We start from the raw sequence: 16,214 nt of genomic DNA on the forward strand, positions 1-16,214 counted from the left end.
TCACACAGACACCCTCTGACAGAGCTGAAAGGTCACACAGACACCCTCTGACAGAGCTGAACGGTCACACAGACACCCTCTGACAGAGCTGAAAGGTCACACAGACACCCTCTGACAGAGCTGAAAGGTCACAGACACCCTCTGACAGAGCTGAAAGGTCACACAGACACCCTCTGACAGAGCTGAACGCTCACACAGACACCCTCTATCTGACAGAGTTGAAAGGTCACACAGACACCCTCTGACAGAGCTGAAAGGTCACACAGACACCCTCTGACAGAGCTGAACGCTCACACAGACACCCTCTGACAGAGCTGAAAGGTCACACAGACACCCTCTGACAGAGCTGAAAGGTCACACAGACACCCTCTGACAGAGCTGAAAGGTCACACAGACACCCTCTGACAGAGCTGAAAGGTCACACAGACACCCTCTGACAGAGCTGAAAGGTCACACAGACACCCTCTATCTGACAGAGCCGCAATACTCATCAATCTCACCGGAGAAGTCATCCATCCGAGTGAGCGAAACAGCACCCCAGCTGTCTCAGTATGTATAGATCATGTTTCTGATGCTGTCTGCCCAAAAATAGTATGGCAGGTAATATTATGAGCTACAGATACTAAAACAGACAGGTGCTTTTTGCCTTGCTATGATGCTTTCTCTGGTGAAAGACATTCAGCTTCTTGGCGAATCAAACAATAATTATTACAATTTAGTAGACACTCTTATCCGGAGTGATTTATAGGAGCAATTTGGGATTAAGTGCCTTGCTCAAGAGCACAATTACATATATTTCATCTAGTCGGCTCGGGGATTTGAACCAGCAACTTATCGGTTACTGACCCGGATAGACATTATTATATACAGTGGCATTCGGGAAAAAGTATTCAGACCCCTTCCCTTTTTCCACATTTTGTTACTTATTCTAAAATGGATTAAAAAAATTATTGCAAACGTATACAAAAAAAACCCAAACTGAAATACCTTATTTACATAAATATTCAGACTCTTTACTATGAGACTTGAAATTGAGCTCAGGTGCATCCTGTTTCCATTGATCATTTACATGTTTTATTTAACTAGGCATCCTTGAGATGTTTCTACAACTTGATTGGAGTACACCTGTGGTAAATTCAATTGATTGGACATGACTTGGAAAGGCACACACCGGTCTATATAAGGTCTCACAGTTGACACAGTGCATGTCAGAGCAAAAACCATGCTATGAGGTTGAAGAAATTGTCTGTAGAGCTCCTAGACAGGATTGTGTTGAGGCACAGATCTGGGGAAGGGTACCCAAAAAATGTCTGTAGCATTGAAGGTCCCCAAGAACATAGTGGCCTCCATCATTCTTAAATGGAAGAAGTTTGGAACCACCAAGACTCTTCCTAGAGCTGGCCGCCAGGCCAAACTGACCAATTGGGGGAGAAGGGCCTTGGTCAAGGAGGTGACCAAGAACCCGATGGTCACTCTGACAGAGCTCCAGAGTTCTTCTGTGTAGATGGGAGAACCTTCCAGAAGGACAACCATCTCTGCAGCACTCCACCAATCAGGCCTTTATGGTGGCCGGATGGAAGCCACTCCTCAGTAAAAGGCACATGACAGGCCACTTGGAGTTTGCCAAACGGCACCTAAAGACTCTTAGACCATGAGAAACAAGATTCTCTGGTCTGATGAAACCAAGATTGAACTCTTTGGCCTGAATGCCAAGTGTCACGTCTGGAGGAAACCTGGCACCATCCCTATGGTGAAGCATAGTGGTGGCAGCATCATGCTGTGGGGATGTTTTTCAGCTGCAGGGACTGGGAGACTAGTCAGGATCGAGGGAAAGATGAATGGAGCAAAGTACAGAGAGATCCTTGATGAAAACCTGCTTCAGAGCACTCAGGACCTCAGATTGGGGTGAAGGTTCACCTTCTAACAGGACAATGACCCTAAAAACACAGCCAAGACAATGCAGGAGTGGCTTCGGGACAAGTCTCTGAATGTCCAGAAGAGGCCCAGCCAGAGCCCAGACCTGAACCCGATTGAACATCTCTGGATAGACCTGAAATTAGCTGTGCAGTGATGTTCCCCATCCAACCTGACTTGAGCTTGAGAGGCCCTGCAGAGAAGAATGGGAGAATCTACCCAAATACAGGTGCCAAGCTTCTAGCGTCATTCCCAAGAAGACTCCAGGCTGTAATCGCTGCCAAAGGTGCTTCAACAAAGTACTAAGTAAAGGGTCTGAATACATATTTTTACATATTTATATGCTGAAACAGGAAAGGGCCTTCATATACTGCTGCCACAAAGTTGTAAGCACAGAATTGTCTAGAATGTCATTTTATGCTGTAGCGTTAAGATTTCCCTTCACTGGACCTAAGGGGCCTAGCCCGAACCATGAAAAAACAGCCCCAGACCATTACTCCTCCTCCTCCACCAAACTTTACAGTTGGCACTATGCATCCGGGCAGGTAGTTTCTCCTGGCATCCGCCAAACTCAGATTCGTCCATCGGACTGCAAAATGGTGAAGTGTGATTCATCACTCCAGAGAACGTGTTTCCACTGCTCCAGAGTCCAATGGCGGTGAGCTTTACACCACTCCAGCCGACGCTTGGCATTGCGCATGGTGATCTTAGGCTTGTGTGCGGCTGCTCCGCCATGGAAACCCATTTCATGACGCTCCAGACGAACAGTTCTTGTGCTGACATTGCTTCCAGAGGCAGTTTGGCACTTGGTAGTGAGTGTTGCAACATGTCTTTAGAGAGAGAAAGTCCTCTTATTCTCCAGTAACAGAGGAAGTCCTTAACATGTCTCTAGAGAGAGAATGGCACTCGTTCAGAACGTACGCCCACTACATGAGCCCAGCTAGCACCCTGTGTGTTTGTGTTGCAGTAGCCTGTTAGGCAGGTTAGATCTGATTAAGAGAGGATTGATCAAGTTGGTTTTGAATTAATAAGTAATTCATATTTAATTATGCGCAGTAAACACACGTGTTTGTTTCAGTAAAGTTAATTTACATTCCTCTTTACGGACACCAGCAACAAGCAAAAAGGTTTCATTTCCAGTTTGAGACTGTTCCTGACTGGGAAACACTTGTTACTTCAAAACAGGAACCACAATGGAATAAAATCCTCAACCTGATTGTCAAATGCCTGTCAATTTAACATCTATATACAGTTGATGTATTTATTTTCTCTTAACTGACACACATAGATGTTTTAAAGTCCATCAAAAGCAATCAATACTACAGACCCACAGAAAACCACAGCAGTGAATTTTCCATCAACATTTCCTGCCTATAGGGACCATCAATCATTTGAATGTGTGCCTCGTGCATGACTGACAGGAGATGATATCATTCAGAGCATGAATGATCTGAGTTTTAGACGGATGGAGCTCACTCCTCACTATGTGCCACTCTCAAAGTCGTAGGTCCATAGGATCTCTGGTGTAAAGTAGTGCACTATATAGGGAATAGGGTTCCATAGGGCTCTGGTCTAAAGTAGTGCACTATATAGGGAATAGGGTTCCATAGGGCTCTGGTCTAAAGTAGTGTACTATATATTGGGAATAGGGTTCCATAGGGCTCTGGTCTAAAGTAGTGCACTATATATAGGGAATAGGGTTCCATAGGGCTCTGGTCTAAAGTAGTGCACTATATATAGGGAATAGGGTCCCATAGGGCTCTGGTCTAAAGTAGTGCACTATATAGGGAATAGGGTTCCATAGGGCTCTGGTCTAAAGTAGTGCACTATATAGGGAATAGGGTTCCATAGGGCTCTGGTCTAAAGTAGTGCACTATATAGGGAATAGGGTTCCATAGGGCTCTGGTCTAAAGCAGTGCACTATATAGGGAATAGGGTTCCATTTGGGACTCATCCTCAGTCTCCCTAACCCGCTCCCCCGGGTCTGGTGAAACTGGATTATACGGGGATCTCACAATCCAGGAAAAGATTACTCCATTATTGCACAAAAGTATTAGGTTAAAGTTGAACCCGTAGGAATTCAACCATTCATGCCTATAACACAGAGGCTGAATATATACATATATGCAATTAGTAAAGCTAACTTTAATAAGGTGTGAAGCCACTCTATGTCGCTTAATTATATATTAAATCTGTTCAAAATATCTCGATTGAAATCAAACAAAATGAATCACTGTATTCAGGAGATTGGATCAAACAGTAAACTCCCTGAACATACAGTACAATTTACAACAGACATCCACCATGAGATAGATTTGAACACTGTCATCATCAGTCTATCACATCAAAGACCGTCACAGAGACAGCATGACCCTGGGTAACCTTAACCCTATCCTGAAACTGACCCCACACAGAGATGACAGAGCGAGTCAGAGAGACACTGTCTCAGGAAGACATAACATCACCCTTAAAGGTGAAAGGTCAGCTACCTGCACCATGACCCTGGGAAATCCTAACCCTAACCTGACAGTGACCCCAAAGCCATGACAGAGACAAATAACAGTGGTCTGGCACACTGCAGCTGCAGGGTTAGTAACAGACAACAGGGCCATACATACCCTGACTACTCTAACCCTGACTACCCTAACCCTGACTACCCTAACTCTAACCCTGACTACCCTAACCATCCTAACCCTAACCCTGAATACCCTAACCCTGACTACCCTAACCCTAAACCTGACTACCCTAACCCTAACCACCCTAACCCTGACTACCCTAACCCTGACTACCCTAACCCTGACTACCCTAACCCTAACCCTGACTACCCTAACTCTAACCCTGACTACCCTAACCCTGACTACCCTAACCCTGACTACCCTAACTCTAACCCTGACTACCCTAACCCTGACTACCCTAACCCTGACTACCCTAACCCTGACTACCCTAACCCTAACCCTGACTACCCTAACCCTGACTACCCTAACTCTAACCCTGACTACCCTAACCCTGACTACCCTAACCCTAACCCTGACTACCCTAACCCTGACTACTCTAACCCTGACTACCCTAACCCTATCCCTGACTACCCTAACCCTAACCCTGACTACCCTAACCCTGACTACCCTAACCCTGACTACCCTAACCCTAACCCTGACTACCCTAACCCTGACTACTCTAACCCTGACTACCCTAACCCTATCCCTGACTACCCTAACTCTAACCCTGACTACCCTAACCCTAATCCTGACTACCCTAACCCCCTGACTACCCTGACTACCCTAACCCTGACTACCCTAACTCTAACCCTGACTACCCTAATCCTGACTACCCTAACCCTAACCCTGACTACCCTAACCCTGACTACCCTAACCCTAATCCTGACTACCCTAACCCCCTGACTACCCTAACCACCCTAACTCTAACCCTGACTATATTAATGGTTTAAACCCTCTGGGTTGTTGCCATGATCTTCTCCTCAATCACAGTAACCTGAACTAGATTGCAGCTACGTTAACCCAACACCTAGTGTTCTCCTCAATCACAGTAACCTGAACTAGATTGTAGCTACGTTAACCCAACACCTTAGGGGCTAAGGTAATGGACTGACAGTACTTGGATCAAGCCCTGGTTACTTCAGGACTAAGGAATACTGTAGACTACACATGGCTCAAAACAAGGCTACACCACCTGGCTCAAAACAAGGCTACAACACCACCTGGCTCAAAACAAGGCTACACCACTTGGCTCAAAACAAGGCTACACCACTTGGCTCAAAACAAGGCTACAACACCACCTGGCTCAAAACAAGGCTACAACACCACCCTGGCTCAAAACAAGGCTATACCACCTGGCTCAAAACAAGGCTACAGCACCTGGCTCAAAACAAGGCTACAGCACCACCTGGCTCAAAACAAGCCTACAGCACCACCTGGCTCAAAACAAGGCTACAACACCACCTGGCTCAAACCAAGGCTACAACACCACCTGGCTCAAAACAAGGCTACAACACCACCTGGCTCAAACCAAGGCTACAACACCACCTGGCTCAAACCAAGGCTACAACACCCCCTGGCTCAAAACAAGGCTACAACACCAGGCTCAAAACAAGGCTACAACACCAGGCTCAAAACAAGGGTACAGCACCTGGCTCAAAACAAGGCTACACCACCTGGCTCAAAACAAGGCTACAACATAACCTGGCTCAAAACAAGGCTACACCACCTGGCTCAAAACAAGGCTGTTCAAAACAAGGCAACAACACCTGGCTCAAAACAAGGCTACACCACCTGGCTCAAAACAAGGCTACACCACCTGGCTCAAAACAATGCTACAACACCACTTGGCTCAAAACAAGGATACTTCACCTGGCTCAAAACAAGGCTCAAAATAAGGCAACAACCCCTGGCTCAAAACAAGGCTACAACACCAGGCTCAAAACAAGGCTACAACACCAGGCTCAAAACAAGGGTACAGCACCTGGCTCAAAACAAGGCTACACCACCTGGCTCAAAACAAGGCTACAACATAACCTGGCTCAAAACAAGGCTACACCACCTGGCTCAAAACAAGGCTGTTCAAAACAAGGCAACAACACCTGGCTCAAAACAAGGCTACACCACCTGGCTCAAAACAAGGCTACACCACTTGGCTCAAAACAAGGCTACAACACCACTTGGCTCAAAACAAGGATACTTCACCTGGCTCAAAACAAGGCTCAAAATAAGGCAACAACACCTGGCTCAAAACAAGGCTACAGCACCTGGCTCAAAACAAGGCTCAAAACAAGGCTCCTACACCTGTCTCAAAACAAGGCTATACCACCACCTGACTCAAAACAAGGCTACAACACCACCTGGATCAAAACAAGGCTACAACACCTGGTTCAAAACAAGGCTACACCACCTGGCTCAAAACAAGGCTACACCACCTGCCTCAAAACAAGGCTACACCACTTGGCTCAAAACAAGGCTACAACACCACCTGGCTCAAAACAAGGCTACAACACCTGGCTCAAAACAAGGCTACAACACCTGGCTCAAAACAAGGCTACAACACCACCTGGCTCAAAACAAGGCTACGACACTTGGCTCAAAACAACGCTACAACACCACCTGGCTCAAAACAAGGCTACACCACCTGGCTCAAAACAAGGCTACAACACCACCTGGCTCAAAACAAGGCTACAACACCTGGCTCACTCTCACCATGGTGATACAGTACAGTATAAAAAGCCTATTAAAACAAACAAGGTTATTTTTAAACTTTGTTAAGTCCTTTGAGTGTGTGGTTGGAAAGTACTGGATGGATACAGTACTCTCCTCTTCCCCTGGTTCGTTACTGTTTAATAAAGCATGGGACTGCTCGACAACACATCCCATGGACACACACACACACACAGGTTTGAACATGCTCCAGGGTGAATTATTGATGTCTAGCTGAGAGCACAGTGGAACCTAAATAGAGACAGAGAGAGAGAGAGAGACAGAGAGAGAAGAGAGAGAGAGAGAGAGAGAGACAGAGAGAGAGAAGAGAGAGAGAGAGAGAGAGAGAGAAAGAGAGAGAGAGAGAGAGAGAGAGAGAGAGGGGATAGAGGGCGGGAGGGTGAAGATAGCGAATGAGGATAGATAGAGAGAGGAGAAAGATAGGGAGTCAAGATAGAGATACAAGAAAAGAAGAGGAGAGAACTCTCACGGTCGCCATGCGGTGACAGGCTGCCGGCCATGGAACAAAGGGAATCATCCTGGATGTCATGGTGACACCGTGGTGGGAACAGGCTAGGGACTCGTTCCAAACGGCACCCTATTCCCTATATAGTGCACTTCTTCTGATCTGAGCCCTGTTGGTCCCCTATGGGCCCTGGTTAAAAGTATTGCACTATAAATGGAATAAGGTTCCATTTGCGTGGCTCACCAGAGCATTGGCAGATCAGATGTATCTGCATTATTCAAAGGCTGAACTGAGGACGATACTACTGCTGTACTCTGACACCCATTATCAGACTGACACCCATTATCTGTTACCAGACTGACACCCATCACCTGTTACCAGACTGACACCCATCACCTGTTACCAGACTGACACCCATCACCTGTTACCAGACTGACACCCATCACCTGTTACCAGACTGACACCCATCACCTGTTACCAGACTGACACCCATCACCTGTTACCAGACTGACACCCATCACCTGTTACCAGACTGACACCCATCACCTGTTACCAGACTGACACCCATCACCTGTTACCAGACTGACACCCATCACCTGTTACCAGACTGACACCCATCACCTGTTACCAGACTGACACCCATCACCTGTTACCAGACTGACACCCGTCATCTGTTACTACACTCTGACACCCATCACCTGTTACCAGACTGACACCCATCACCTGTTACCAGACTGACACCCATCACCTGTTACCAGACTGACACCCGTCACCTGTTACCAGACTGACACCCGTCACCTGTTACCAGACTGACACCCATCACCTGTTACCAGACTGACACCCGTCACCTGTTACCAGACTGACACCCGTCACCTGTTACCAGACTGACACCCATCAGCTGTTACCAGACTGACACCGTCACCTGTTACCAGACTGACACCCATCGCCTGTTACCAGACTGACACCCATCATAATACCCTGAGTCCAAGAGGGCCCGGACTCCTGATCTAATGCTATATATTGTTACAGTAACTCCGCAGGACAGTATGGTAGCCTAGTAACTTCCCAACAATCCAGTAACTTCCCAACTTCCCAACATTTTCAGAAAATTACAGGAATTTTCCGCAACAGGAATTCCGTCACCGATGCTAGTAAAATTCTCAAGACGTTCCTTATCCTCTAATGCAGGGGATGCTCAACTACTGTTTGAGATGGTCCGGTGAGACAGATTTCCTAGGTGACAAAGGTTCAGATGGATATTGTCATGTCTCAGCATACTGTAGTAACAACCCATGTGAACCCAAACTGTTGTAATTGTTCCCGGCCATCTTGTTGGTGGCATTGTATTAATAGATGCCAAGAGAAGCCAGGATTACTCAAATATTTTTGACCAATCAAAATTCTAAAAAAATATATGTATCTTTCATCTCTCTGAGATTTCATAAATTTCAGTAAATTCGCAAGTGGCTTAATCTCACCAGAAAAATCATCTGAGCGAGAGAAACAGCACCTCTCTGTCTCAGTATGTGTAGACCATGTATCTGATGCTGTCTGGACAGTGAAACAGCACCTCTCTGTCTCAGTATGTGTAGACCATGTATCTGATGCTGTCTCAGCATGTGTAGACCATGTATCTGATGCTGTCTGGACAGTGAAACAGCACCTCTCTGTCTCAGTATGTGTAGACCATGTATCTGATGCTGTCTGGACAGTGAAACAGCACCTCTCTGTCTCAGTATGTGTAGACCATGTATCTGATGCTGTCTGGACAGTGAAACAGCACCTCTCTGTCTCAGTATGTGTAGACCATGTATCTGATGCTGTCTGGACAGTGAAACAGCACCTCTCTGTCTCAGTATGTGTAGACCATGTATCTGATGCTGTCTGGACAGTGAAACAGCACCTCTCTGTCTCAGTATGTGTAGACCATGTATCTGATGCTGTCTGGACAGTGAAACAGCACCTCTCTGTCTCAGTATGTGTAGACCATGTATCTGATGCTGTCTGGACAGTGAAACAGCACCTCTCTGTCTCAGTATGTGTAGACCATGTATCTGATGCTGTCTGGACAGTGAAACAGCACCTCTCTGTCTCAGTATGTGTAGACCATGTATCTGATGCTGTCTGGACAGTGAAACAGCACCTCTCTGTCTCAGTATGTGTAGACCATGAATCTGATGCTGTCTGGACAGTGAAACAGCACCTCTCTGTCTCAGTATGTGTAGACCATGTATCTGATGCTGTCTGGACAGTGAAACAGCACCTCTCTGTCTCAGTATGTGTAGACCATGTATCTGATGCTGTCTGGACAGTGAAACAGCACCTCTCTGTCTCAGTATGTGTAGACCATGTATCTGATGCTGTCTGGACAGTGAAACAGCACCCCTCTGTCTCAGTATGTGTAGACCATGTATCTGATGCTGTCTGGACAGTGAAACAGCACCTCTCTGTCTCAGTATGTGTAGACCATGTATCTGATGCTGTCTGGACAGTGAAACAGCACCTCTCTGTCTCAGTATGTGTAGACCATGTATCTGATGCTGTCTGGACAGTGAAACAGCACCTCTCTGTCTCAGTATGTGTAGACCATGTATCTGATGCTGTCTGGACAGTGAAACAGCACCTCTCTGTCTCAGTATGTGTAGACCATGTATCTGATGCTGTCTCAGTATATGTAGACCATGTATCTGATGCTGTCTGGACAGTGAAACAGCACCTCTCTGCCTCAGTATGTGTAGACCATGTATCTGATGCTGTCTGGACAGTGAAACAGCACCTCTGTCTCAGTATGTGTAGACCATGTATCTGATGCTGTCTGGACAGTGAAACAGCACCTCTCTGTCTCAGTATGTGTAGACCATATGTCTGATGCTGTCTGGACAGTGAAACAGCACCTCTCTGTCTCAGTATGTGTAGACCATGTATCTGATGCAGTTGCTGCTGATGTTGCGGCCGTAGTGTTTGATTGATTGATGCCAGAAAGCATTTGGCCTGACTTGATGAAAAAAATTATAAAATAATTAGCCAATCAGCTGTTGCATTTTTATTTTACTAGGCAAGTCAGTTAACAACAAATTCTTATTTTCAACAACAGCCTAGAAGCCTTGTTCACTGCCTTGTTCAGGGGCAGAAGGACAGGACCTTGTCAGCTCGGGGATTTGAACTTACAACCTTCCGGTTACTAGTCCAACGCTCTAACCACTAGGCTACCCTGCCGCCCCTACACTCTAACCACTAGGCTACCTGCCTCCTCTACACTCTAACCACTAGGCTACCCTGCCGCCCCTACACTCTAACCACTAGGCTACCTGCCGCCTCTACACTCTAACCACTAGGCTACCCTGCCACCTCTACACTCTAACCACTAGGCTACCCTGCCGTTACAGTACATTCGTAATTTGCTTTGTGGACTTCATCAGACAGATTGTTGTTCTTCGGTTTTGTGATGAAACAGAAAGTGTGGTTGAATTTCTTCTGCCGCTGTGTGACTGTTGTCTTTTTGTTGTATATCCCGGGTCTTATTGTATATCACAGTGGCGTATGAACCAATGGGTTATAAAGCAAACAACACAAATATCACTACATTGGTTATTATATGGATTTGTTTTTACTGGCCTTGTTTGCTGAGTGATATTACCCACTAGCACTGCTTCTAGTTCCTAAAAAAGACTGTCTGGGTCTGTTGAGTGTGGCTGATGTACATATAGTTACAGCAGACCCAGAGTACTCACCCATGCTGGTGGGGAAAATATCCTCATTGTTGATCTGGACCTCGATCCAGTCCATCAGCAAGTTCATGTACTTGGGAGCCGGTAGAGCCGTTGGTTTCTTGTACTTGTGATCGTCCTGCCATCGGTACTCATACCTAGGACCTCCGGACATGACCGGACAACTCTTCTCTGTGCAGAACTCACACACCGTCCCGTAGATGAGGTTTATCCTGTTGAAGAAGTCAACTACGTGCATGGCCACCCAGTCGTTCAGATCCTCCCCGTGGGGCAGAGCTACCGCCGCCCGTAGGTCAACCCCGGAGCTCAGCGACACCTGGGCCTTTTTATGCAGCTCGAAACGCTGCGTCCCCGGCTCAAACTTACGCTTGGGCCGGAAGGTCTTGTCCTTGTTGAAGACCTGCTTCAGGGCGATGGACATGTTGCCGGGGACGGGGGCAAGTGGGACGAAGACTGGGGCGAGGGGGGAGAGGAGGTTCAGGGACGAGGACCGGGGGAGCGGAGAGGAGGGGAAAAGCAGGGATTTGTCAACCGGCCGAGTGAGGGTTGGGGACCCAAGGAAGGAACCAACGGTACCAATAGTCGGTTCTGGAGGAGCAGGAAGTACAGGAGGAGGAGGAGCAGGTTGAGATGAGGAAGAGGGATACAGCAGGGCAACGTTTACTGTTTGGAGTGCCGCATCAGGACATCTTTTTCTGTGAGAAGCAGAGAAGAGAAAGACACGGATTAGACATCACGTTAACATTTGACATTATAGTCCTTTAGTTGATGATCTTATCCCCAATTGTAGTGTTTGTTTGTGTAACAGTATAGACTTTACGTCCGTCCCCTCGCCATGGCGTCACCGATTGAAACGCCACTAGCGCGCACCACCGCTAACTAGCTAGCCATTTCACAGAGGCTACATTTGCTTAAAACTTTAAATGACAGAGATCATGATTGAGCGTTGAATAAAGTGTTGAACAAGGTGTTGACAGACAGGGTGTTGAACAAGGTATTGAACAAGGTGTTGACAGACAGGGTGTTGAACAAGGTGTTGACAGACAGGGTGTTGACAGACAGGGTGTTGAACAAGGTGTTGACAGACAGGGTGTTGAACAAGGTATTGAACAGGGTGTTGACAGACAGGGTGTTGAACAAGGTGTTGACAGACAGGGTGTTGACAGACAGGGTGTTGAACAAGGTATTGAACAGGGTGTTGACAGATAGGGTGTTGACAGACAGGGTGTTGAACAAGGTGTTGACAGACAGGGTGTTGACAGACAGGGTGTTGAACAAGGTATTGAACAAGGTGTTGACAGACAGGGTGTTGAACAAGGTGTTGACAGACAGGGTGTTGACAGACAGGGTGTTGAACAAGGTATTGAACAAGATGTTGACAGACAGGGTGTTGACAGACAGGGTGTTGAACAAGGTATTGAACAAGGTGTTGACAGACAGGGTGTTGAACAAGGTGTTGAACAAGGTGTTGGACAGGGTGTTGAATAAGGTGTTGAACAAGGTGTTGACAGACAGGGTGTTGACAGACAGGGTGTTGAACAAGATGTTGACAGGGTGTTGAACAAGGTGTTGACAGGGTGTTGAACAAGGTGTTGACCAAGGTGTTGGCAGGGTGTTTAACAAGGTGTTGGCAGGGTGTTGAACAGGGTGTTGGCAGGGTGTTGAACAGGGTGTTGAACAAGGTGTTGACAGGGTGTTGAACAAGGTGTTGAACAAGGTGTTGAACACGGTGTTGAACAAGGTGTTGAACAAGGTGTTGACAGGGTGTTGAACAGGGTGTTGAACAAGGTGTTGAACAAGGTGTTGACAGGGTGTTGAACAGGGTGTTGAACAAGGTGTTGAACAAGGTGTTGACAGGGTGTTGAACAAGGTGTTGAACAAGGTGTTGACAGGGTGTTGAACAAGGTGTTGAACAAGGGTGTTAAACAGGGTGTTGAACAGGGTGTTGAACAAGGTGTTGAACAAGGTGTTGACAGGGTGTTGAACAAGGTGTTGAACAAGGGTGTTGAACAGGGTGTTGAACAGGGTGTTGAACAAGGTGTTGAACAAGGGGTTGGCAGGGTGTTGAACAAGGTGTTGACAGGGTGTTGAACAAGGTGTTGACAGGGTGTTGACAGGGTGTTGAACAGGGTGTTGACAGGGTGTTGAACAAGGTGTTAAACAAGGTGTTGACAGGACCCTAGCTGGAACGACCTCTCTTCATCACAGAGCCACCCATTGTGCTGCTGGGTTAGGGTTAGGGCACGTGGCAACAAGATCTGAGCTCAGATATCGATCAGTGGAAATCGATAAATAGTTGAACCATCTGCACACAGTGCAGATCTGTTCTGTGGTGCCCGACCTGTTTAGTCCACTGACAGACAGAGACAGAGATTAGCTTCAAGCTCTGCTTTACACATTCCACACACTGATACAACGCCAGAGTGATGCTATCAGGGTCATGACTCAAACGTAAGTAATGGAACCGCACACATTTTAACAACGATCCTGTCTAAACACGAAATCATGAGGTATCTTTGTGTTTGTACTCAATTTAGTGAGGACACTCCCAGTTCTTCCCCGCAGTCAGTGGGATTACGAGTTTAGATCAGAGAGAGATTTAGCTGGTTGTGACTGTGAGGCTTCGTGTCTTTTGGATCAGGGGGTTTGAATACATCCAAAGTCATAACATTACTTAGAGAACAGAATACTGACGTGAAAACATGATTTTTAGGGGTGTGGAGAGGTTGTGGCCCTTTATTTCCAATGAGGATATTTATGGACGATATTTCTGTCCATTTAAGGGGACCCCTTTTTGGCTCAGTGGAAGGCAAACGTTCTGTATAGCCTCTAAAATTACAACATTTCATTGGTGTCCCAAGACTTCCAGTAAACAATGCTTATTGTTTTTAGAGGCTGCTGTACGTAGACATGGAATCACGAGTCACTTTAATATTGTGTACATACTGCTTTACTCATCTCATATGTAGATACTGTATTCTATTCTACTGGATTTTAGTCAATGACACTCCGACATTGCTCGTTCCTAATATTTATATATTTCTTAATTCCATTCTTTTACATTTAGATTTGTGTTTATTGTTGTGAACTGTTAGATACTACTGCACTGTGGGAGCAAGAAACACAAGCATTTAGCTAGATATTACTGTACTGTGGGAGCAAGAAACACAAGCATTTAGCTAGATATTACTGTACTGTTGGAGCTGGGAACACAAGCATTTAGTTAGATATTACTGCACTGTTGGAGCTAGGAACACAAGCATTTAGTTAGATATTACTGCACTGTGGGAGCAAGAAACACAAGCATTTAGCTAGATATTACTGTACTGTTGGAGCTGGGAACACAAGCATTTAGTTAGATACTACTGCACTGTTGGAGCTAGAAACACAAACATTTAGCTAGATACTACTGCACTGTTGGAGCTAGAAACACAAGCATTTAGTTAGATGCTACTGCACTGTTGGAGCTAGGAACACAAGCATTTAGTTAGATATTACTGTTGGAGCTAGGAACACAAGCATTTAGTTAGATACTACTGTACTGTTGGAGCTAGAAACACAAGCATTTAGTTAGATATTACTGTACTGTTGGAGCTAGGAACACAAGCATTTAGTTAGATACTACTGTACTGTTGGAGCTAGAAACACAAGCATTTAGTTAGATACTGCTGCACTGTTGGAGCTAGAAACACAAGCATTTAGCTAGATATTACTGCACTGTTGGAGCTAGAAACACAAGCATTTCACTACACCCGCAATAACATCTGCTAAATATTTATACGCTACCAATACAATTTGATTTGGACTGTATCAATTTACTTATTGCAGCCTGACAAAGATTACAGGAGTTGAATCTGATTCTAAAATCGAATACAGATCACATCATTCCCACCATGCGGTTTAATTTGAGGTTATGTCATATCCATGGTACTTTAAAGCCACGCCAAGCGGATTTATACTACCACTGTAACAGACTGCTTATGAGCATACGACTTAATCCCAAATGGCACCCTATTCCCTATATAGTGCACTACTTTGTTTTGACCAGGGGCCATAGGGTTCTGGACAAAAGTAGTGCACTAGGAAATAAACTGAATAATCCCGGCATGTTAGGCATTACAATAATATAATATAAGAATACATACAAGTTTGGTTTAAAAGCTTTGAGTATCCAGTTGAAGCAGCAATCTTGGCATGTTCCCTGCTTTTCCATAATATCCAAAACAAACAACATGCCTGGCTAAGGAGATGTTTCTTGCTACTTTCGCATCATATTTATGTATGATTTGTAAATTCAGAGTAGAGTGCCCGACTGCCCCGGTGAAGAACACAACCTACTACGTCCGTAGTGGAAGATGTGATGTGAAACTCAATCAACGGGGCCTATTGTCTTCTTCAGGAGAAATGTTGCCTGACCAGATCTGAACCTGTCTGAGTGTTAGGTTAGCTACTTACTTCCCTCTTGTCTTGTTAGTGGTCAAAAGGTTCACTACCTCCCTCTTGTCTTGTTAGTGGTCAACAGGTTCCCTACCTCCCTCTTGTCTTGTTAGTGGTCAACAGGTTCACTACTTCCCTCTTGTCTTGTTAGTGGTCAACAGGTTCACTACTTCCCTCTTGTCTTGTTAGTGGTCAACAGGTTCACTACCTCCCTCTTGTCTTGTTAGTGGTCAACAGGTTCACTACCTCCCTCTTGTCTTGTTAGTGGTCAACAGGTTCACTACTTCCCTCGTGTCTTGTTAGTGGTCAACAGGTTCACTACTTCCCTCGTGTCTTGTCAGTGGTCAACAGGTTAGCTACTTACTTCCCTCTTGTCTTGTTAGTGGTCAACAGGTTCACTACCTCCCTCTTGTCTTGTTAGTGGTCAACAGGTTCACTACCTCCCTCTTGTCTTGTTAGTGGTCAACA

General features: G+C 45.9%; 1 protein-coding gene across 4 annotated transcripts in view; it reads right to left on the bottom strand.

Annotated features, from left to right (window-relative positions):
• The window catches only part of LOC110536877 (MOB kinase activator 3B), a 51,820-nt gene that overhangs the window by 8,196 nt on the left and 27,410 nt on the right, over positions 1–16,214 (bottom strand). For 2 of the 4 annotated variants that reach the window (XM_036936763.2, XM_036936764.2), the window contains exons 1-2: positions 15,455–15,641; positions 11,313–12,004 (exon numbers count right to left, since the gene is read on the bottom strand). In XM_036936763.2, the coding sequence (XP_036792658.2) occupies positions 11,313–12,004; positions 15,455–15,543 (781 nt within the window). In that variant the 5' untranslated portion in view covers positions 15,544–15,641. Of the gene's footprint in view, positions 1–11,312; positions 12,005–15,454; positions 15,642–16,214 lie in introns of those variants that run through there. The other 2 variants (XM_090191565.1, XM_036936765.2) reach the window with 1 other exon arrangement.

This window comes from Oncorhynchus mykiss, chromosome 12, assembly GCF_057628025.1.
Source record: "Oncorhynchus mykiss isolate SJ-2025 chromosome 12, ASM5762802v1, whole genome shotgun sequence".
Classification (NCBI taxonomy): Eukaryota; Metazoa; Chordata; class Actinopteri; order Salmoniformes; family Salmonidae; genus Oncorhynchus; species Oncorhynchus mykiss.